At 39.1% G+C, this 24,312-nt stretch overlaps 1 protein-coding gene across 1 annotated transcript in view; it reads left to right on the top strand.

Moving 5' to 3' along the window:
• The first annotated feature begins 1,057 nt into the window (after nt 1-1,057).
• The window catches only part of TRAPPC10 (trafficking protein particle complex subunit 10), a 43,154-nt gene continuing 19,899 nt past the window's right edge, over nt 1,058-24,312 (top strand). Inside the window, exons 1-10 of the mRNA XM_069785012.1 lie at nt 1,058-1,275; nt 9,627-9,708; nt 10,415-10,550; nt 11,662-11,858; nt 13,573-13,768; nt 14,895-15,006; nt 16,050-16,297; nt 18,583-18,729; nt 20,629-20,743; nt 21,922-21,998. Of these exons, the coding sequence (XP_069641113.1) occupies nt 1,185-1,275; nt 9,627-9,708; nt 10,415-10,550; nt 11,662-11,858; nt 13,573-13,768; nt 14,895-15,006; nt 16,050-16,297; nt 18,583-18,729; nt 20,629-20,743; nt 21,922-21,998 (1,401 nt within the window). The 5' untranslated portion in view covers nt 1,058-1,184. The remainder of the gene's footprint in view (nt 1,276-9,626; nt 9,709-10,414; nt 10,551-11,661; nt 11,859-13,572; nt 13,769-14,894; nt 15,007-16,049; nt 16,298-18,582; nt 18,730-20,628; nt 20,744-21,921; nt 21,999-24,312) is intronic.

Below are 24,312 nucleotides of genomic sequence, written 5' to 3'. Positions count from 1 at the left end.
GTCAGTGGGAAAATATGATCCCTAATGCACTTACTCCCATTGAACTAGCCGAGCTGTGGGCTCTAACAGCCACAGGAGCGACCTAGGCTCTGAAGCACAAAGCATGTGGTACAGAGTCCCGTGAGTATGTTCCTTCTCTTTACCTGGGCAGAAAAGAACAAACAGTAGCTCTCCGTGCTGCCACAGAGGATTATTCAAAGGCGGTGCGCAGAGGCTTAAATCCACTTGTGAAAATTGGCAACGCGTCTGTCACGCAAACAGCCTGTTTCTTCTAGGCCCAGCGCAGCCAAGACCACCTCTGGGGCGCAGGGACAGCCCAGCCATGCCACAGCCTGCCAGGCCCCTCTCCCTGCCCCCTGCCCAGCAGCCTCACAGGCCTCGGGGCCGCTGCCCACGAAGTCCGGCGGAGCCTTACAGAAGTCCTGCAACGCATTCACATAAAGATTCCCGTCGTTCACGCCGGGTCCCAGTGAACCGGGCAGGCTGGGGGGGGGTCTCTTTCCCACAGTCACCTCAGCGCCCTGGGGTTCCCGCCCGGCGGGAGAGCACGGCCTTCCCCCGGCCCGACCCGGCCGCGGGGGGTAGAGGGGAGGCAGGCCGGGGACGGCCAGGTAACCCTGCCTCCGGCCACCTGTGCCTTCGGGCAGCGCAGGCCGGCCCTCCCGGCTCCGCCCGCGAAGGGCAGCCCCCAGCCCGGAGCCCGGAGCCCGGAGCGGCCGCGCCTCAGCGACCGCTCCTCCCCCACGGCGGCGGATGGCGGGCGGGGGGGGGGGGTGTCTGTGTCCTCCGCCCGCTCTGCGCAGGCGCACCCCGCCACCCCCTTCCCCGTCTCTCCGCGCTTCCCCTTTATTTCACCCGTTTTCCGGGTTAACCCCGATGCGGCCCCGCTGGGCCCGGTACGGCCTCCGACCCGGGCCGGCGGCTGCTCCCCGGAAGCGGTAATGCTCGGCCGGTGATCCAGGAAGCGGATGAGCTCGCCCGCCCGCCTTCCCCTCCGGAGCGGCGCTGCGGGGACGCGGGGAAGGGGGTGGGGGGAGGCGGGGGGGGGGGGGAGCTCCAGCAGGCCCTGAGGCGGAGCGGCCCGTTCACGGCCCGGCCCGGCCCCCCCGGCGGCGGCGGGGAGCGGCGGCGTTTCCATGGCGCCGAGCGGGCGGGGGAGCCGGGGCTGAGGACCCCGCCCGCTCATGGACCCCGCCGCGGCGGCGGCCGCCGAGGAGGAGGGCAGGGAGAAGCCCCCGGTGATCTACACCATGGAGAACAAGCCCATCGTCACCTGTGAGTCTGCTTAACGGCCGTGCCGGGGGCGGACTCTGTGTGTGTGTGGTGGGGGGGAGCAATGGCCGTCCGGAGGGTGGTGGTGGTGGGGGGGCCCTGGCCGGTGCCCCCCGCTCCGGGCCCGAGTGAGGGGCGGCCCGGGGCGGGGGCTGTGCGGGGCGCTGACAGGGCGGGGGAGGCCGGGGAGAGGCGGCGGAGAGCGGCCGTTTTCCCGTCGGCGGTGGCGGGCTGCCCGCCGCTCTGGGTGCCGGCGCTCGGGGCTGAGGGACGCGGCGTCTAGACGGGCTGTGGCGGCGGGATTTGCCTCTCGGCTGGTCTTTCCCCTCACGCTTCTAACGGGAGCGGGCAGGCTTGGGGTCGTTTCTGCGTGTTTCGGGGCGATAGTAAGTAACAGAAACGAATGTCATGCTTACAGGTGTTTAGGGAAAGAGATTCAAATACGACAATAGATCTTAAACCCCAAACTTCTTGCCGGCGAGCTTTGTGTAGCTCTGCTCTGGCTAAGAGAAGTCACGAGAAGTAAGGCATCCTCTGTGGTGAGGAGAGATTCCCACTGACACTATAATTTAATCTTCAACTGCTGTGCTTTGGTTTCATCTCTGAGACGGTTTATTTAACAAACCGGATCGCGTGGTTCCAGCGATGAACGAGTTCCTTCAGGTGTTGGAGGCGAGTAGCTGGGACCTGTGCACCCTGGTCCTGGTGTAAAACACGAGCTCCTGTGCTCTTACAGGTTTAGAGGGTTGCGCACAAAAGTTCACTTAATACAAGCACGTGAACTAGACTGGACACTAGGAAGCATTTCTTTACCGAGAGGGTGGTTGAACATTGGAACAGGCGTCCTAGAGAGGTGGTCAGTGCCCCAAGCCTGTCGGTGTTGAAGGGGCATTTGGACAATGCCCTTAATGACATGTTTTACCTTTTGGTCAGCCCTGAATTGGTCAGGCAGTTGGACTAGATGATTGTTGTAGGTCCCTTCCAACTGAAGTAGTCTGTTCTAACTACATCTATAGTGCTCTTAATAAAAAATTAAGGTGTATGAGATCAGCACAGAGTTTGTTTTTTTTTTTTAAACAAAAGGTAACCTGCGGCTGTTTGTTCTTAGTCAAAAGTATCTCTATTGGTGACGTAATAAACTACATATTTGCACTTTATCAGCAAAACACTGGGAATGCTTTGTGTTGAAATAGAAGCTGTTTCACAGGTGTGTGTTGTCTTATTATGAAGTAAGCATTTATTGATGATTAAGGTCTTAGTCTGATACTGGTATTTGGAAAAAATGCCCAGCTGTAACCTCATAACTATATAATTATGGACCTCTGCGTGTATGTATATTTTCTTCAGACTATTTTATAAATGTGTTTTTTTCATTCTTAAACTTTTTCTTTTTTTTTTTTTTGGATGCAGTTCATAAACTGAAGTCAGTGGTATCTGTATTGAATCTTCTGTACTCGCCTACTTCAAGACCTTTGAAATCCATTTCACTTCAGATTTAAAGTCAGAAAAATGTACATATTGGAAACATCTGGAGGATATCATTGCCTTCCTTGTTGGTGTTATGCTACTGTTCAGGCTGTGGTGGATTGCTTTTTAGCAATAGGTGGATTGTTTGCTGGCTTTATCCTGTATTCAGAGTTGGAGAGTCTCTGTGTGTGCGTGTGGGGGGTGGTGGTGCATGTCAGCCCTTACTGTTCCTGTATGATTTGAATAAGTAACATATCTTTCAGGCTGCTGAAGTACACACAGTTCTACCTCAGGCTTGCTTTTTTGTTGGTAAAGGCAGAAAAGAACTCTGGCCCCTTTGTGCAAGGAAATCTTCAAAATTCCAAACGTTAAATTTCATCAGACTTCAGTCAAGCCCAATTATCTGATATTGAAAATTTCATATAGTGAGTGAGCATGCCTTATAGTTGCAAAACATTTTGGACTTATCACCATACAGTATGGTAGCAGCATGAGATAGGAGGTGAATGTTATGTATCATTTGTATGCCTTGCTCCTGGACTAAAGGAAACATTTCTGGTGCTGTGAACAAGCATGACAGTAGTATCTTTACTGGTGTGGACTAGAATGGCTTGGTCTGAGACAACCTAATTCAGAAAATAAGGCTAACTGAGCAAGAAGTGCTCAGAGATGACCTCTCCGGTGAATGTCATAAAGGTGATTTGCTACCATTTTTAAACTAAAACATTTGCTTTTAATGGGGAATGCATTTTGGTTTAGCTGTGTTTTAGTTTCCTTTTTTCTCTGTGCAGAGAAGTGGAGTACTTGGAGACTGTAGTATTTCAAACAAATGCATTCAACAAAAATTACTTACTTGAAGGAAAGCTCTTCTAGGCGTTATATTGCTGGTGATTTATGAGGAGTGAAGCTTGGTCTTCCAGGGCAAGAATTGTCAGCTCAGTATTGGTTTATTGAAAAACACATTCAAAGCCACGATATTAGAAGCTGTTCAACAAATACAGTTTATCTTTTGTTTTGTGGTGCTGGTTTCAGGCAGTTGGAGTTGTCTGGGATAACTGCCCCGCCTAGCAGGTGCACATGAGAGGAAAACAGACCTGCAAGGGGATGGCTAGTTTTTGATTATATGAAGGAAGAGTGAAGGTTAAGTGAAGTCGTGTCTCTCGTTTTGCTATGAGATTTAGATTAATCTTTGTCAGGTAAACATTTGTATCGTGAAATACTCCTGTGAACTCTTAGGGTTTATTCTTAATAAGGGAGAACTGAAGGGAGAGTTTTGTTTGGAATGAAACTTATTTTCAACACTGTGCATACCAGAGATGCTTTGTAAACAAATGTTGTTATCTACTTGAAGTAAATTTTCCAGTACTCTGAAAGGAATGCTTCTTTGGTAAAGAGTGTTATGCTTTCAAATCTGTGAGTTAGACTGCATTGTAACAGTAGTTATTTGCTATATTGGTACAATCCTGAATTCAGCGCTCTGTATATACAGACTTCAGCCTATAGAATAAAAAAGACAGATTCCACGTGGCTTGTATAATTGATGCCAATTGCAAACCACCATAGTTTTAATAGAGAATTTAGACTAATAGAATTCAGCTAGGCAAACTGTCTAACCAGAAACTTCTAGAGATGTTTTCTCTAGGCAAACAGGCAACCATATTTTTTAAGTGTGGAAAAAGTAGTATATTCATGGAAAGATGCTGTTCCTTTATGTTTTTTTCCCTTTTCTCAAGATGGCAGCATCCCGTGTAGTATTAAATCGTTTTTGTCAGTTAGGACTGAGCACCATCATGACTCCTTTCCAAATTAGTTTGAATCACATTTTTATACTGTCGATCTTACTAGATTGTTAACTCACTGGGGAGTTACATTGTCCAGCTGTGGTTATGCTCACTCTGGCACGTTACCTTGCAAACTCTCAATTCAAGTTTGTAGCAATTTATTTTCATTGCTACCAGAGCTTGCATGTTTACAAAGCATTTTGAGTCAGCTTCTAGCTTTCTTGGCTGCTGTAGAAATATTATTTTTAGCATCATGAATTGTTTTTTATTTGAAGAGGCAAGTTGAGTGTTTGCATCGGACATCTTGAACTTGGGTAGTTTCTTTGCAGTGTTGACTTGACATAATATTGAAAACAATGCAGATTACTTTCCTAGGAAACATAAACAATGTTGCTTGCTTCTCATGAGTCCTATTTGAAACTTTAATTTGAGAAAGTCTTTGGAACTTTAATGTTCTTACACGTACATATCAGCCAAGTGTTCTGATGAAAGAACTCGTCCTTATGTAGCTGGTTTGCGCTTAAATTATTAGCTCTGTCTATCCATACAAAGAGGAAGCTGAAGACTGAAGACAATCCTGCTAAATGAAGTAATGAATAGGTTTTTCAGAGCTTTCCTACCAAGCTGTTCTTTTGTAATTATCTTCATGCAGTTGTTGAATAGTCCTTATCAGCTTGTAGTATCTGTCTATATATTGTGTCTGTGCATATTTGTTCTCACTGTCGACACTCTGTCTTAGTACAGTGAACTTTATATGTAATCTTTGGAAAGAATGGGATGCATTGCTTTCATCTGGTCCATGTTCAGAATGTGCTGTGATACAGCAAGAGCAAAACCATCAGCAAAATCATTGTAGGCCTGAGAACAGAAAAAGTTTGCAAATATCTACAAGAGGAGCATAAACAGAAAAGGTTAATAAAAGTAAAGGGGGGCAATTTTACATCTTTTTGGAGTGAAAATAAATGCTTGGAGTTAAGAATATTGTTCTGGGACTGGAAGAGCTTGATGCAAAAGTTCCTCTGTTACTAGTAGGTAGATGTAATAAAAAATGTGCCAACAGGAAGTGGCATGTAGCCCAGGTGATTAGAATGATTTGCTGCTAGTGAGACCCTTTAAATAACTATATTCTATAAATGGGTTTTCCCTGTTCTCAAACAGGACTCTTGTCTGCATTGTAAGTCATCACTATCATATAGTTGATCCAGTATTATTCTGTACTTAAATATCTGATTACATATGTCATGAGAAGCAGCAGCATATTCTTGTTAGTGTTAACGCCTATTTTACAGATTTAGTAGTGCAGCAGTAAGTAAAGATGTAAAGTTTTACTAAAGGATTTTCTTCTGCAGGCGACTAATCAATCAGCTAAGATTTTTATATAGCAATTAAGCTGTCTTGTGTTTCAGTTTTCAGACCTCTTTTGAACATGAATCTGGGTTGCGGGGGAGGAGGAGGAGCTCTAAAAGAAATAAATATGAAAAACCCACCAGCCGTCCAAAATTTCAGGTGGATCCCCTTATAACAGGCTAGTGAATTATGAAAGAAGATTCATAGCAGAACTTTTTACCAGTGGAAAAATAAGTGGGATCAGAAAGGTTAGTTGTGACTGATATTTGGGGATAAAAACTAAACAAAACCACACCAAAGTGTAGTCTTGGCACAGAGCTCTTTTAAAGGTATTTGAAGCCTTTTATCTCAGTTGACTGGGTTTGTCATTGGTATCAAAGGAAAATATTTGTCTGCTTTAGTCATCTGACCTCAGGAGTTTTCATTTTACACTGCCTGTGTAGTTAGTGGGTTGGGATGATTTCCTCTAGAGGGGAAAAAAATTAATAGTGGGATGTTCAGATACTGCAGTGACAAAGCCTATAAGCACCTAAGAAGTTTGGAAAGTGTTCTTGGGGATTTTGGTGTTTTTTAGGCAGGCATCAAACTAAACAATGTCAATATTTTATGGTTCTTTTGTATCACCTGCCACAAAGAGTATGTGTTCCTCTTGGGAGTCCTGGTAAGGTGGTCATTCTGGTTCTTATATCATGCCTGTACAGATTTGCAGCAGAACAAGCATCCTAGACAGGGTTGGCGGGAAGGGAGGATGGCTGCGTTGGCTTGATCTACCAAAATATCAGGGATAAAGACAAGGAGGACAGAATGGAGGAAAGGAAAATATGGGACCAATAGTACAAAATTTTTGAAATGAATAGTTTGACCATTCACGTGGCCTTCTGGAGCTATATTGACTAGGTTACTCAGTCACCTTTGCATTATGCTGTAACCTAAACAAGGAGTGTTTTGGCATTAGATGCCCATTTCGGTTCTTGGCTAACGTAATTTTCAGAATTTTTCCACAGGATTAGCTTTATGGTTATGAGCTGCTCTATAGAGATACAGCCTGCCCTTGAACAAATGATAGAGACATTCTTTACTTGGTTTACGTAATGAGTTTTTACAGCCAGGTTCACAATCAAGACTCGTTTGAGTAGGTTTGGTTCCCCTTTTGCCTGACCTGGCTGTCTTAGCATTTTGGATGTCAGTTTGGTGGACATCAAGTCTTTGAAGGTCATAGATATGTTTTTAACTTACACTGTCTGATTCAGTGTTTGATTAAGGCTTATTGTAAAACCCTTTTAAGGTTCTGCTGCTTTATTTGCATTTGATGTCTGGACAGATACCTGTTTGTCTTAATTTGTTTGTGAAGCGTTTAGGTAAGTAGCAAAGGGCATACCTTCTGAACTTTGTAATGTGGGAAGAAGGGAAACATGCTTTCTCCTTTCTTCCCTTTCTCCAAAGTATTTCTTTTTAATGTATATCATTTGAACATTACTGCTTTCTATTATTTTGTTAGTTAAAATAATACATGGTAGCAGTGTTTGGTCTGTGTTCAAAAGATAGCTGATGTATTTTTCATTGAAGGTCTGTTCTCCCTTTTCCTCTGATCCTAGACGATAGTCTTGCCTTGATCATAAAACACGTTCTCATGTGTATTTTACGTGCCCTCAAAACCAATGCAGGAGGAAAAAATTGACCGGTTTTAAAATGAATATGCCTTTCTTAAGCTGATAATAGGATGTGGTTGTCTGCAATAGCAGGGTGCTTAAACATTATCATTTAGTAGCTCCTCTGTATTCTGGAGTCCTTTTTACCCAGGATGTTGAATTCTGAAATTTTTTTGTGGCATACATTAGATTTTTAGGTACAGTACAGAAAGAGGACTTTGTTGTGCTCCAGAGGTAAAATACGTGGTTCATTCTTTCAGTTAGGCTCCAAGCTTCGCGGGCTATCGTTTTGATGTGGTCATCATGCTGTTGCTAAATCACTAAGCTGCCTTTCACCTTCTGTGGGCACTAATGAGTTGCAAATCAATAGACTGTTCTCCATGCCCTAGCTCATAGAGATGTTGTAACTTGGTATAAGATAGCATTAACAGTATGACTAACGCTTGTTTTGGTATTCGTTTTGGACATTTGTTTATAGTCTTAAATAAGATTTGGTATGGTACACTTAATTCAGACAAAACAGGATGAAGGTGAAGAGTCAAGAATAAAGTGCTTTCTGGAGACTTAAGGCTAAAGCACTAATAGTCGGGTGGGGGTTTTTTGTTTGTATTTTATTTTTTAACTATTCTAGGAAATTGTATCATTGAATAACAGCTATTGTGGTCAGACATCAGAAGAGCTGGCTTTGCTTGTTCTGGCATTTAATCACTTTTAAAATTTAAACTTAATTTTTTTTTATTGTACGGTTATAGAATTATGCTAGTGGCTGATAATCAAAATAATATATATGAGGAAATTGGGAAAAGGTGAGTGGACTAGAAAAGGGTTTCCAAGATAAACTAAAGCATGCTAAATTACTGTGGAGGTAATGCCTGGCTGTGTGCCAGGAGATGAGATTGCATGGTGGGAGGAAGAAGAAAGGATGTCAGATACTTCTTCAGCCATAGCTCCCTGTTCCACAGGAAGGTAAGAAGAAGATCTTTCTGTTCAGGTTGGGCTGTACAATGGCAGATGATCATAAAAAGGAAATGGGTGGAAAACTACCAGGAACTAGCAGAATTGCCTATATGCCTGTTAAAATCTTCATTGAAAAATGTAGCAATTCAGCTCAAGAGATCCTGGGGAAGGGCGGGGTGGGAGGAGGAGGGGCAAGAGTAGAGTCTCTGTAGGAGGAAATAAAAAATTTTTTTAGAATTAAATTGCAGTCTTTAGTAGAGGAGAGTGCAGTCAGCCAAAGATGAGGCAGTAAGGAGGAAGTACAGGGAAGGGAGCAATAGCTGTGATAACTTAGGGCAACATGCAGATGAGAGATTTAATGAGCGGTACCATTAAACTAGTATGAGCCAGCTCATGCTCCCACATTTAGAGAGTGCACATGACATAACAGATTTTAGCATTATGATCAAATGCAGTGGCAAATATATTTTGACCTTCCTCCCTTCTCATTTGGATGTGTCTGTTTACCAGACGTCAAATGCCATGTCTTCTGTTTAAGTCTCATGAAAGACTATTTGGGCATTATGTGTTGGCTAGTGTGGTCGACGGGTCAGTTTGGATTCAAACATGTTGTGACAAAGTACCTTGTTGCAGAGTTTACCATCTCTTTGCTCAAAGATGCTGATAACCATCAGAAGTTGGAAGAACTTACATAAGCCTGTCTTTTCCTTGTCACGTCCTCCCTGTACCCAAAGGAAAAAAACAGAATTTAAGAATTTATATTCATAGGCTACTGATAGTATATTTCTTCATATGGTAGACCCTAAAATTTGTTCCGTCTTGTATATAAGTAGCTACTCCAATGGTGTTGCATTTAATGCAGTTGTTCAAAGCCCAAGTGATTAAAGCCTAACCACAGATCTGTGTGTCAGTGTAGGGCCAGCTCCAGGGGACTTGCGCCGTGTTAACAGACCTGATGTTTCTGAAGGCAGCAAGAACAGCGTGGTGGTCAGGGAGCTGCTTCGTATTAACAGCAGCCCCGGAATAATGGGGACGGAAGAATCAAACCCTGTAAAGCACAAAACGTGTGCTAATGCTAATTTTCTCGTGGTAGGCCCAGCTACAGAAGGGATGTGAACCACTGTCTAACTAGATGAATGCTGTTCACTTTCAGGTGCTGGAGATCAGAATTTATTTACTTCCTTATATCCTACGCTTTCTCAGCAGCTTCCTAGAGAACCCATGGAATGGAGAAGGTAATCTTACATTTTATTCTGTGATGCTATTTCAGTGTGTGTTTTTAGACTTGGGACAGCGTGCATTTGTGCTCTGAGAAGCTCTTACTATAAATTGAGTTGAATATAGCAACTGACTTGAGGAAAGGAGAACTTAGATAATCCAGGTAAATGATGTTCAGGATGATCATTTCCAGTCAGCTATGTTGAGCTTGACCTAAAAAAAAAAAAATTATAGTAATGCTGTGTTTCTCTTGTTGGTTTTGTGGTTTGTGGGTTTGTCTTGGTGTGTGCCTTGATGTGCTTTGGCAGCCATGTTCTGAAAGTGACGTGCTTTCTTCTTAATGAGAATATAGGTAGAACTTATGTGGAATTAGATGTACTTTCCTGCAAAGAGTTTGGCATGGCACACTGTTTTCTGATTGGAAAAAAGTATTTTAGGAATTTTCTTGTTTGGAATTTTCTACTTTTAGAGGTCCTAGAGATACCGAAAATATTTTAATAAAAGCTGAAAAGCTTCTAGCTCCTGTTCTTGCAAAAAGGAGCATCTATCTCATTTCAAGTGATACCAAATTTTAGTTAACTTTATACAAACTGCAGTAAGTGTAGTTTGTGAGTTTCCAGTACCAGAGTATTTCAGTTTATTCCTCTTCCCCAAAATGCATGTTCATTTTTGTATTCTGCTACGTATGTCTCATCCACTAATTTCCGTTTTTAAACTTTGTAGGTCTTATGGCCGTGCTCCGAAGATGATTCATCTAGAATCTAACTTTGTTCAGTTTAAAGAGGAGCTACTACCCAAAGAGGGGAATAAGGCCCTTTTGACTTTTCCCTTTCTTCATATTTATTGGACAGAATGCTGTGTAAGTATTAGGAAAACATCATGAAAAACTGAGTACTTGGATTTAGAAATGAAATTGTTTTAACTTTCTGCTTGTGCTCTCTGGTATTTTTCATTTGCTTTTCATGCTTATTTGAACAATTAAGTCTCTGTTGCATAAGCATGCATACCCAATATTATTGGAAATAAAACTTAGTCAGCTTGAGTACTTTTTGCCATAAGCAGTTTTTCTTTGTAATGTTGCTTGACACCAAGAGGACAGGCTTTTGAATAACCTATTTTCAGTACTTTGTCATGAAAAAACCTGGGATCTAACAGTGTTACTGTGGTAGCCCAGCACACTTGCTTCATAATACAGAAATGTGGCCAGAGTATTTCAGTTATGATCTATGCACGAGGTTAAATCTCAACGTACGTGTTTTTTCTTTAGTTCATCTTCCATATGTGTCAGGTATTAGTACATGTCAGCAATCTAAACTGGGCAAGATTTGGAATGTCTTAATCCTGTTTATCTACAGTTCACTGCTTTTTGGTTGGCCTCTCTTATGAATTAATTATCCAGTTGAAGGACAAAGGTGACATTTGATCTGTGACCAATCAAAAAGTATCCAGAAGAGCCTTAAGAGCTGTCTGAATTGATCTGTTTAAAATCAACCCAGATGCCAAAAAAGTGCCAAACAATGCTTCTGTATTTTTTTGATTATTATGAAAAAGCTTTTAAACAGATGAAGATTTGAGCAGTGTTAGAAGGCACAAATATCGCACTTCTGTTGCTGTGTGAGAATAAAACAGTTCAGCTTTGTAATTTCAAACATGTTTTTTGTTGTAAAGTTCAAGAATGTGTAAAATAAGAATTTAAATTATGTTTAAAAGTCTTCATTTCAGTAATCTAAAGAATGATTAACATACCAAATACTAAGATATATTTACTGTTAACCAAAGTACTAGAAATAAATTCAAATCCCCAGACCTTACTATACTTTACCTCATTTGATTTCTTTCAGTAAGTGAACTTATTGTCACTAACTCTATTTGATATGTCTTTCTGTTTGGCTTCTGTTGGAACAAAATTTGCCTTTTGAAATTGTTCAGAATGTCTGTTTGATTTGATGGTTCACCACTTCCCATCCCAGGACACGGAAGTGTACAAAACTACAGTCAAGGATGACATCACCAAGTGGCAGAATGTTCTCAAGGCCCACAACTCAGTGGACTGGCTAATTGTGGTAGTTGAGAGTGATGCCAAGAAAAAGAACAAAACAAATATCCTTCCCCGAACCTCTATAGTAGATAAAATAAGGAATGACTTCTGTAATAAACAAAGTGACAGGTAAGCATTCTCTTACTTGCAAACATTTTAACCTTTTGACTAGCGTACTGATTTAAAAACTCAACTCCCTATGTAACAGGTTCCTTGCTCATTTAAGGACTTTCCTTGATGTCCAGCATTCAAACTGATGGTACCGTAAGACCTGTGCTTTGAAGAAGACTGACACAAGCAATAAAGGGAGAAGTTTGTTTTCGCTTCTTCCTGGATTCATGGTGGCTTTGAAATGTGTTTCAAAAAGCTTTCAAGTATCTCCTCCTGGCTAAGAGAGGTTTAAGGGGAACAGTGTGGTAATAATCAGTTTTTAGAACTTCATTTTTTTTGTTTGCTTAGGTGCTTGCAAGAATGTAATTACAGGTAGTGGGAGTGAAGTGAGAGGGGAATATGAAACCAATAGGGTTCATTTTTTACCATTGTACTTTCTGCCTTTCGCTTAATCACCTTTCCACTATGAGGTGATTGACTTAAAGCCAGTTTCTTCAGATGTTTTTATTCTAAGGAAAATAATAATGAATATATGAAATTGTTTTTGCTTTCATTAAAGTGAACAAAATACACAAATCTTAATTTGAAACTAACTTTAATAGATACTGTCTTCCTTATTCTGAAACATTGCACTGAATCTATTATATATTACACTTTTTTTTCTTTTAACCTTAAGAGTTAACTTTAAACAGATTTTCCCCCTAAGAATGAGTGGCAGGATAAGCATTTGAAGTTGAAAAGAGTAGACGGAAGCACTCATTGCACCTTGGTGTGAGCTGACAGTGACTGACAGGTCAGCATGTTATAACATGCTGTACGTTGGCAGCACTTTCTTTGTACCTAGACAGTGTTTGATATATTACAGGACTATTTGGGCCAATAGTTTCAACAACTCTGATCTAGTTTGCTTTTGGTTTCTAACTGATTGATTGGCTTGGTTTAATCATTTTGCCATAGGATAAGATGACTTTTCTAACCACAAATTGTGTTATTTGGATGAGAGATTTTCCTGTCTTTAGAGATATAGGTAGGTTTTTGAATGTTGCTAAACTGTGATAGAAAATCCAAGGAAAGAAGAATGCTCTAAAAAAGGCTGATTTACTTGTGAATTAATGGGATCTGTTTATTTATTTATTTTCTGAGAAAAGCAGTGGAAGTTTTAGCACATAGGACATGTAAAAACAAATTGAGATACTGTAAGAATATATTATGGAGGATTATTTTAAGGGACTTGGGAAAGCCTGACTGTATGTGATCTAATGGATCATGATTTGTATCTTGCATAATCCTTGCCAGGAGTAACTGTAATTACTGTTCGGCTGATTTGTATTGCTAAGCAGACTTTTTTCTTGGATGGCTGCACCATTACTTATGTTTAAGTAATTGGAATAATGTATCCATTATTTGCTTCAAAAAAAGTAAAGCTTTATAGCACTCATTTTGTGGAAAATGCTTAACTCTTAAACTATACCACAGACTTAAACATACATGGAAAAGTTTTAAAAAATCCACCAAAACCCACCCAAACAAAAACCCCTCAAAACCCCAACATATCTGCCCACAAAGAAACTTAACCCTCAACCTTGGTTTCTTCCTCTGATTAGTGTTGAATGAAAAACTATATTTTTTTTTCACTCTGAATCTGCCAGGTGTGCACAATATTCAACTGTGCATTTATATGTGAATTTTATGTTTACCTCCTCAAAAATAATTTTTATCAATTTCTTTACAGATGTGTGGTACTTTCTGACCCTTTGAAAGACTCTTCCCGTTCTCAGGAATCTTGGAATGCCTTCCTGACCAAACTCAGGACATTGCTTCTCATGTCTTTTACCAAAAACTTAGGCAAGTTTGAAGATGACATGAGAACTTTGAGAGAGAAAAGGACTGAGCCAGGGTGGAGCTTCTGCGAGTATTTCATGGTCCAGGTAAGAGTCTCTTTTTATTGAAGAAAGTACTTGAGTCCTAGTTTTAATAATGGCGCTTTTTTTTTGTAGTTGGTTTTCTGGTACTTTTAATGTTCTGCTTGTTCTTTGAGGGTTGGGGCAAGAAATATGAAGACTGGTATAAAAGTAGCATTTTTAGATCTTGTTTGCAGCAGGTTTGTGTTACGTTGTAATACAGTGCTGTTACAGAAGCAGAATCTTTTCAGGCTTGTCAAAGTTTTGTGAACCTCAACTGAAGCAAACAAATTGCATCTAGAAAGTGTTTTAGTAGTTGCTCTTGGATTTTGGGTAAATATCCCATTACTGTGCCTGTGCAAAGACACTCAGACTTGTAATTGGTATTTAATATGAATGTTGCTATCCTTTCTTTGTTTAGATTATTATCAGTATGTATGAAGATAATTTTTACATAAGTGTCTATTTTGAAGTAATCCATATAGAGAATGCCTTGAATTCAATTTTTTTGTATTTCTAAATAGGTCTTTGTTTTAGTTGGTATAGAGAAAAGCAAGAAACTCTCATTCAATAGAACTGAAAGTCTTGATTCCTGTGGAGTTTTCAGGTCCCTGTACAGTGCTGTCCTCCACACCAATTCCACCTCATCTTCATGTCTCCTTTGACTTCATGTGCTACCTCTTGCATATGATATATCTAATTCTCAGACTTTTTCTACTTGCCACTTTGGCTGTCTGCTCTGTGTACAACTGAATCTTTATTGATGCTGCAATTAGTGTCTTCAGAGTGTAAACAGAGGGGAAAAAATTATTACTATTATGGGAGAAGAGTCTTCAGCAATTTTTTTGTTTTTTGAAACTCTCTTTTGAACTTTTAATAGATGTATGAACAATATCTTGTAGTCAGTTAGGATCTGGATACATAAAATTTACTGGCATAGCTGTATGACTTAATTTTTTGTGAACTTCCCTGTGTTAGGAAGAAATGGTGCATCTGCTACAGTGGCAGGTTTTCCTGTATGTGTGAATACTGGAAGGGGAAGAATGTTGCAAAAAGTAGTTCCCAGAGCTATATATATGGATGGGGGCAGGCTGTAACACCAGACATGGCTAATATCAGTAACATGCTCCTTGTATTGCTTGTGTGTCAAAAGGAAGAACTGGCCTTTGTCTTTGAGATGCTGCAGCAATTTGAGGATGCGCTAGTGCAGTATGATGAACTGGATGCCTTGTTTTCTCAATATGTTGTCAACTTTGGGGCTGGTGGTAAGTGTCTTAAAATGTTAAATAAATGTTAAGTGTATTAATTTCTTCACTATGCTTCTGCTAAACAACCCAGTGCTTTGGGTACCATATGTGTACATGGGAGAAAAAGATGGTACATTGCAGTGAAGATGCACTAGGCAGTTTGTGCTCTTGTTTTATGCTGTATGCAAACTCAAGACTATAACATCAGTTGTAGTCTATTAAAGTTTTGTTTTTAATCTCCTAGGCTTAGAAGCAATTTTTATTGAAAACCTGTGTTTGACTCGATAATCATTACAAACAGAGCCCTGAAACTCTGTAATTACTGAAGTATTGATCTAGTTGAGATACAGTTGCTGTTTTCACAGCTGACTGCTGAGTTATTCAGTAAAGAGCGTCCTGAAGAAGTGTATTCAGTTTTGCCTCAAATTACATGAGACACTTGGTAGTCACTACAAAACTGAGTAGAAATATGTGTTAAATCTTCTGTAGTGCAGATTAAACTTGCTCTTCAAGAAAAATTATTGTGCAAGGAGTATCAAATAACATTAAACTGTTTTAATGAGCTAAAGCACATGTTGTTGTTACATAACAGCTTTAATCAGGTACGTGTTATGAATCTGGTAAAAATATAGTGCAGGAGTAATTGCAGTGAAATATATTTGTCCTGACTGAACCTGATGCTGTACCTGGAAGTCGGGGCACATCTATCCAAGATGGCTGAGTAAGAAATACTAAAGTAGATAAAGCTTGTTTGTTTTGAACTTCAGGTATGCTTAATTGCTAAGAAATACATTACAAACTGATTGCCACTATACTAATAACAAATACACAATTAAGACAAAATGCCTATGGGGTTTGAATGTTCTGAGATTCAGTTATCTACTTAGCTGTCTAAGTTCTGCTGTTTTTTTGTTTTGTTTTCGAAGTTAAGACATTTAAGTCACTTATCCATTTGATAAACTCTAGAAAGAATAAACCAGCTTGCAACCTCTGGAGGGAGGATGAAGAGGCTTTGATAGAAAGCAGTGGTTGATTTTTGGATATTAACTTTATTTACATAGATGGTGCAAACTGGCTGACGTTTTTTTGCCAGCCAGTGAGAAGCTGGAATGGTTTAATTCTCCGAAAACCAATAGACATGGAGAAGAGAGAGCTAATTCAGAATCAAGAAGCTACTCTACTGGACTTGCGTAGTTACCTATTTTCTCGCCAGTGCACGTTATTAATCTTCCTGCAGAGGCCATGGGAGGTTTCCCAGCGAGCGTTGGAGCTTCTTCACAACTGTGTGCAAGAACTCAAGCTATTAGAAGTGAGTCAGTGTAATATATTCCATTATGTGAATGATTTTATCCAATGATGATCTAACAAGATTTTTGAAGTTCAGATGTCGGTGACCAGAATACAGTAAGCACTGGCTGCGAGTTATCAAAATGATGCTGTAATAACAGATTGTGACAGTGCTACAGCTGAGTGTTTCATCATGAGGATGTCTTTGGAAAGAAATTTGGAGACATCACATCCAAAAAAACCCCCTGTATTTAGTTAAAATATTCTAGTTTTCACCTGGAAGGTTCTTAAGATGGTAGGTATTTGTCTGCTTCTTTCCTGGATTTATTACCAGTCACTTGAACTATAGTTCCCATCATTTAAATCTATAACAGTGTTGTATTGAAGAAAATAAGGCAGAGCGGTTAAGTTGCTGATATGCAGGCTAGTAGTCTGTAACAAAAAGCAGTTTTGAACTAGAAACAATATCTACAGTAGGGCTTCTTACTGCCCTGCAAGTTGGACGCTGCTTTAATTGCCTTTTGTCATTCTTTGTGATTCCTTTTGGTGCCCAGTAATACTCTTCTGGGTTACGTATGTGTTTCTGGCTATCTCATCCAATGACAGAAGAAAGAGGTAGAAACAAGTGACAGTGTTCAAAGCTTTTTGTCAGCTTGCATGCCTTCATGCTTTATCCTTCCTCCTCCCATACTTTAGTTTCTGCTGATGTTTTTTAATCCTCTAAAGAGGCTTTATCAGGGATGTTGTACACTGATCATCCTCCATGTAGGACCACAGATGTCTATGAATTGAAATACATCTTTAAGAACAGCATAGTGTGCATGAGAATATTTCTGGATTTCACCTTGTGACTCATCCATGTCCTTAATCCCATGGGTGTCTGGTTCTCTGTTAGTTTTATCTCTGCTATTATAACAGTAGCTGCTAACTTTTGCCTGACATTGTGATAGTAAGTTCCATAAATTCCATCTGTTCATCTGTATTTAAAACCAGAAAATCTACTTCAGATGCGTTGCCAACACCTTCATGTATTCTAAAACTAACATGTAATTCCCATAGCTAGTATGTTTTTCCGTGTGTGTTGTGTGGTTGTTTTTTTTTTCTTTCCAAAACAAATACATGCAGCCTCCTAAATCTCTGAAGGTACTTCCTGCAGTTCCCCTTTTGCTCCACTGCAAGTCTGTCCTGTGCCTCCAACGTTCGGGGCTCTTCTCTGCACTATCTCTTACTTCTGCTTTTTCTGTCTTGATGTGGTGATCCAAACTGAGTGCGGGTGTTCAGGGCGAGACAGTGACACTTATTTGTGCATGCCATGTAGTTGTCCCTGTTGTGATCCTTTTTCTTAATACAGACAAACCTCTTAACATGGCTTGACACCACTGAAGACATAGCAGAAATCTAAACTACTCTGATGATCTTTCTCTTCCTGAAAATTCTTTCAGAATTAAGATCTTCTTTTTTTTTTTCCAAATGCGTTGTGCTTGCACGTTGAACTTCCCTATCACATTAGTCAATTACCTAGTTTATTATGTGTTTCAAGACTTCCGTAGTCTTTCTAAAAGGAATATTTTTGCATTGTTTATGAACAGGATTTTGAGACACCATTGTTGTGATTATATTCCAGATCTTTAGTTATACTCATCTTTATCTTGATTCTTGAAATATTCTAGTATCAAAATCTCCTGTCTTTCTCTATCATGTCCTGACTGATAATCCTTTCTTGGTATTTTTTTTCTTTCTTTCTTTTTTTTTTCTGTGGGTTTTTTTCTTTGTTTGTTTTTATCTCCATTCTTTAATTAGTTCTCCATGACAGATGTCTTATCCTTTGATTAACAAACTTACTGTTGTGAAGGAAACTTAGACTAATTTCTTTTTTCAGGTGTTTTAATCTACTTCTCAATGTAGTTTTAATTTCAGTCACAGTTAGATCGATGTCTCCTTAGGAAAGTAGTAGTATATTTACAGAAATTTTTCCTAACTCTGCTTTCCTTGGGCTTAGTCCAAATTTTTGGAGTTTTTCCAACTACTAGTACCTATTAGTCTTCTTTTCCTTCTCTTTCATCTTAGTGAATGTATCAAATCTAGTTAATATAATCACTGTTTAGTTGCTTAGCTGTCCGTGTTTCATGAACTAATACATATAAATTATTCAGGAGGTAGTGAGAGTTGGCCTGTTTTTTGTGTATTCTTAGAGTAAGCTCTTCCAAGAGGCTCTGCTACATTGTATCAAGAAAAGTATTTTGCTGAAAGTATTTTGTCATCTGACTAATGTTTGTTTTCCAGTTAATTTTATCTGTTCATCTTCAGGTCTCTGTTCCTCCTGGAGCTTTGGATTGCTGGGTATTTTTGAGTTGTTTGGAAGTCTTACAAAGAATAGAAGGCTGCTGTGATAGGGCTCAAATAGATGCGAATGTTTCCCACACAGTTGGCTTATGGAGCTATGCCACTGAGAAGGTGAGCAAATGATGTGTTGCAGGTGTGGTATTACAATTTTGTTTCTGTGGAACAGATTTTGCACTTTGTTGTGGAATTTAATATGGGGTTTGGTATATTTTCTTGAGCCTAGTCTAGATGAGACATCCAGGTTTATATCCACTTTTCCCACTGTCAGATGAGACCTAGGAATAACTAGGGTGTGTTCACCTCTTTGTCCCCCCCTCACTCACCACTAGTTTGATAATGACCGGCTAATTAAACTCCAGAAAGAACTCAGTCCGTGTTGACTGAGAGAAGGAGCGTGAACTTCAGTTGTAGCAGGAGAAGCTGCCCGGATTTGGATGCATTTAGCATTATAAATATAGATTACAGCAATCTGTTTACAGAGTTCATTATGTCTTCAGTATGTTAGTATGGTAGTAATAGATCCTAACTTCACTGAAGGTGTTACGTTTGGCGGCTTGCGAAAGAGGCAAATAAATAATAATTTGCAATTTTTCATTTACCACCCCTTACCGTAAAGTAAAAGTTGTAAAGTGGCCTTTTCAGTTTGGTTAAGCCCCCTCCCTGATTATGTGAATACCTTTACAAGTTCTACTTATTCTGTTTCTATGTAAGAGTTGGTATCCAAGGTTGTTACTGCTTTCCACTGTTGAAAAACAGTTTAGAAAGATGACAAACTCCAGAAACTACTGAAATAGCATACTGTGATCTTCATGGATGTTGTTGAAGACTGGCATAAGCTCATCCTCTTGTTTGCGTAGCCTGTAGATTTCTGTTTCTTTTAATCATAGTTTGTTCATATTTCAGTAGATTTAGGAATCCTCTGGCTGACCCTAGAAGATCCTTGTCTTATTACAAAAGCAGAGAAAGACAATTTCACTGTGAAGAGTTACTGTTTAAAAAAAGGTGGGGGAGGGTGAGATCAGAAGAAAGGAAATAAAGAATTGTTTAAAGTGGTGATGGGTGCATCAGATTCTTCCCATGCTCCTTACATGTTTCTGTGGAAGGTGTATACCTGAGTTGGAAATGTTCCTCCTGTTCATAGCTCTTCTGACATAAAGGGTAAAGGGAAAAATTGTAGGATAATGAGTAGCAGTAAGGTGGAACAGACGGAATGAAAGAAACTTAGCAACTAATGACAAAATTAAGTGGAATTAAAAAAAAAAGTTAATGGTCATGTCATATTACTCTACACCATATAAAATGGAAAAGCTGAGACCTTTTTTCTTTTGTGGGCTTACCTTTGTAGTTGAGTTATTCTAAATGAATTAACCAAATGACCAACAGAACTGAACTTCTTTAAGACAGTATCCTCTGCTGATTTCTGGGTATCAAGTGTACCAGCTGCTGTCTAGAAGGAATTCTATGGTAGTTGTGTGGCACTGTTTGAACACCATTAGCTATGCTAATTGTCTCTTTTGCAAGAAGGTTTTTACCTGAATACAATACTTTGGGTGAATTTGCAGGCTTGTCTAATCAGTGTACTGAAGACTGCCTGCATTTCTTGATTATATAGTTTTCAAAAATACAGACCCAGTTATTAGAAATGATCTTTGGCGATTATTGCCAAACATCTCAAGCTTTGTCTATTTTTATATGGAAAAACAGAAGGATTTATTCTGGTTAGGTGTTATGCATGTAGGGATGTGTGTGTATATGCATGTGTTCCAGTGTTACCTGAGTCAGTAACTTGTATGCAATTTAATTATTAATAAAATTAATTTCTACTGTGAGAATAACAGTTAACTTTTGAAAGGTTCTCTGTTTCCTTCCCATGAAGCAACTGTAATACAGATCTTATAAGCAGTATAATATGACAGCAGTGGAATTGTATTATAGGAATGATGTAATAGAATAAAAGGAATTTTATATTGATTTTGTAGCCTACTGAAAAACATCTGGTTTCTCTTATAGTTAAAATCTCTGGGTTATCTGTGTGGACTTGTATCAGAGAAGGGACCCAATTCAGAAGACCTTAACAGAACTGTCGATCTGTTAGCAGGGTTGGGAGCAGAACGCCCTGAAACAGGTATTACCAGGAATGTACGCATTCTTTCTAATAACTGACATTGTCTTAAATACACAGTATATAAATACATCAATCGTAATAATTTCCAAGTATCCCTACATTACATATAAACATTGATAGAACTCTGTTATCTCTTACAAGTTCTTTTAATGTGTGTCTAGTACTTTAAATTATCGATGCACCTCCTTACTGTTGCAAGTATAAGTTTTTCCATTAATGTTCCATTTATCAGCATTTAGGTAAATAGTCTTTGAACAGTACTGGTTTTGAATAAAGTTTTTAATAGTTTCAGACAAGTATTAAAAATAAAATTATTTGAAAAAGAAATGGGAAATCCTTGATCTGATGCAAATAGATAACCTGCAACTGGAGCTACAAGTGATATTATTTGAGAGGCTGAAGAATCAAATTTATTTACTCCTTGTGGATTTTATCACTCACAAAGATATTTCTGAAGGGAAGAAGCTTTCAGATGTTAAATATGCTAGAACAATTAGTGTCTTTGAAGCATTAGCTGACAGGCTGACGCTTCACTTGCTCTTGCAGGTTTGATGATGTATGATTCTTAATTCAGTGCTATGGTGCCTGTTGTATTTATTTAAAATGGGGGCGCTTTTCTTCTAGAAATATTGACACATATTTGATCTGGCAAAGACTTTAACTGAGCAAGCTATTTCAGAAAAACACTTGGTCTTGCTAACCATTTTCTTTTGAAGCACGTTGTTTAAATTAGTAAAATTTCTTTAAATTACAATATACTTTTGTCATGCTGATTTATAAATCCAGCAGTGGGGAGTTGTGAGAATATCTTGGTACAATATGGTATTTAAGTACAATTGTGTGGGTTTCCAGGTTGAATAAACCTTATGAAGTATTGTGTGGAAAAGTTAGTACAGTTACTATATTGCTGCTTGTCTTTACCCTGCTACCCTGAACATCACTCATGTGCATGCACACACAGAGTTGTGAAACAGCCTTTCTTGATCTTATTTTAGAGCCTGGGGAAGGAACTCATGATCTGTCTCGAAGTGTTGGTGATGTTTCCCACATAAAATTAGTTTTAAGTTTTCTCTCTACTTTCTACTGAAGGAAAAAGCTGGAGGGAGGGGCGGGGAAGCGTGTTACTAAAATAGGAATGTATTTTTAAGTGACACCTCTTGTTCTGCTTTTTTCTAAAGCCAATGCATCACAGAGCCCTTATAAGAAACTTAAAGAGGCCTTATCATCTGTAGAAGCTTTTGAAAAACACTACTTAGTAAGTATGAGTTTTGGTTATTTATATTAGTTTTGCGTGTTTACGTTATAGATTGAATAGGGCTAAAATTTTCAAACATGAGAAGGTAACATTGAGAATGTAAATCTGTATTTCTGTATTTTGGTATCAAAGGTTATTGCTTACACACTGAATGCAACAAGGCTGATTTGTTTTACAACTGGACCCCTGTATGGGCCCCGAGTTTCAAATATTTGGATTAACTTTAATATTTATAGTTATGAGTTGGAGGTTATTATCTGTAAGTATGTATACGTACTTATTAAAAAAGCCAATGTCATGGCTGTCATATTCTGCTATCCCAAAATTCAGAATTAATTGAATCTTCCCCAGGAGAATATTGACGTGTGAATTCAGCTTCCTTTTAAATGGTTTAGACTTGCATCTTGCAATGGGTGTTGCATGTTTTAAGTTATACTGTTGAATTTTTTATATAAACTGTGGGACATCTGTGGATGATAGAGTTGGAGCTGGCACAGACTGAAACATTAGAATTCTCATTGTGCTTTAATACTCATTTTTATTTCCTGACAGCTCCCTTATTGAAGAGCCATTGTCATGATCTTCTGTTTTGGGGGTTTTTTTAATAAAAGATTGTTAAATAAACCTCCCAAAACCCTGACTGTCACAAGAGTGTGTTTAGGTTTGGAGTGTTTGGTTTTTTCCTTAAATAATTTTCCTCTGAAATTTCTTATATTTCCGGTACTGTTGTTAAAGTTTTCTGGGGAAATGTTGGAGTAAAACTGAGCGATATTTTTTTTTTTTTTTTTTTTTTTTTTTAGCTGAAAACTAGGTGGTACTTATTTTTACAAAATTTTATTGAAAGAAAAAGTCTCAAAGGATTTTGTCTGAAGATACCGGGTTTCAATTTTATACTTCATTTCTTTATAAGACCAGTTGGATAGCTGGACTAGAACTAAAATCTTCAGAATTGCTAGCTGCTCTTACGTATTCAGTTCCAAGTTGCACCTGAAGATCTCTGCTGAATTCAGCAGTATCTTCCTAAATTTAAGGAACTAAGTGGGATCTGCAGAGTTTGCCAATGGAAGAATTGCCATTCCTGTTTGTATTTCTGACTGCACTTCTATGCAACAGAAATTCTAGATATCAGATACACTATAAAAGATTGTTTTCTATGTAGTTGTCATATAAATACATGCAATTTATGTCTACCCATATTTTATCCATGTATTCAGTGGAGAAGAACATAGAGTTAGTTAAAATTTCTAGGTACAGCTAAGATAATTTATTTGAATTTAAAATTTTAATGAGTCTGTAAAATAAAATGCAGCTTTTCAGGCATGTTGAAACCAAGAAGTGATGAGCTTTTATTACCAGAAAAGGCTTTGTTCTCATTCAGTGACTAGTCTAATGCAACAACTTCAGAATCTTTTGTAAGACTGTCAAATCTACACACATGTTGGTTTGTACCTTAATTTTGGGGGAATGTAGCTTTTCATTTGTATGCGTAGCTGGTGTCTAAGACCTCTCTGGTTATACTGATCTGTTAAGGAGTGATCACTTAGTTTATTGTAGGACATTGCTGTGAGTTCTTAAAGAAAGAAGTGATTTTTCTAGGCTCTCCGTAAGAAACATCAAAAATAGACTAAAAAAGGCTTTTGGAGCTCATTTTAGGTCATTTTCCTGCCCCATAGGAATAGAAGCTTACTGACAGATGCTATGCAAAATATTTAGGCAGTTGGAAGCTCTTAAGCAATTTGTTTTGAAGGATAGAGCAGTTCTTAATGCACTAAGTGAAGGAGAATGAACTTCTGTGGAAGGTTGCTGACAGAAGAGGCTGCAGGTTTGTATGTATGATGTGAAATGTTTTTATGTATCAGGCCAGAGATTATTATATACTTGAGAAAGAAGTTTGGTGGTGGTGTACAGTGTGTTCTAACTGCTAATTTTGTGGGAAAGATTTGTTACTGTTACTACAAGCTTAGGGCAAGGTGAGGAAGGTGACATGTAGACAGTGTGGCTGTGTTGGAAATTAAGCTTAAAGATGGCTGAGAAACTTCAATTTGGGATTGCATAGCTTCAGGCAAAATTCCTTTAAGGTACTCTTGTGAAAATACTTATGCTGATTGTAACTTAGCATTTTGTGTTTAATTGTATGTTTGCATACTGCAAACTTTCATGTTCTTAATGGTATTATGTGCAGCTTTAGTGAAAGAGTCATGTACCACGTTCTATATGTAGTTGATTTGCTTTTGAGGTGTTAGTCGTGAGTCTCTGGGGCAAACTCTAATATTGTTCTAAATATGTTATGCTGTGGTGTATCCTGGAATGTTGT

This window comes from Haliaeetus albicilla, chromosome 6, assembly GCF_947461875.1.
Source record: "Haliaeetus albicilla chromosome 6, bHalAlb1.1, whole genome shotgun sequence".
Lineage (NCBI taxonomy): Eukaryota > Metazoa > Chordata > Aves > Accipitriformes > Accipitridae > Haliaeetus > Haliaeetus albicilla.
The sequence above is the reverse complement of the archived record's forward strand: the minus strand, read 5'-3'. Positions and strand labels throughout refer to the sequence as shown.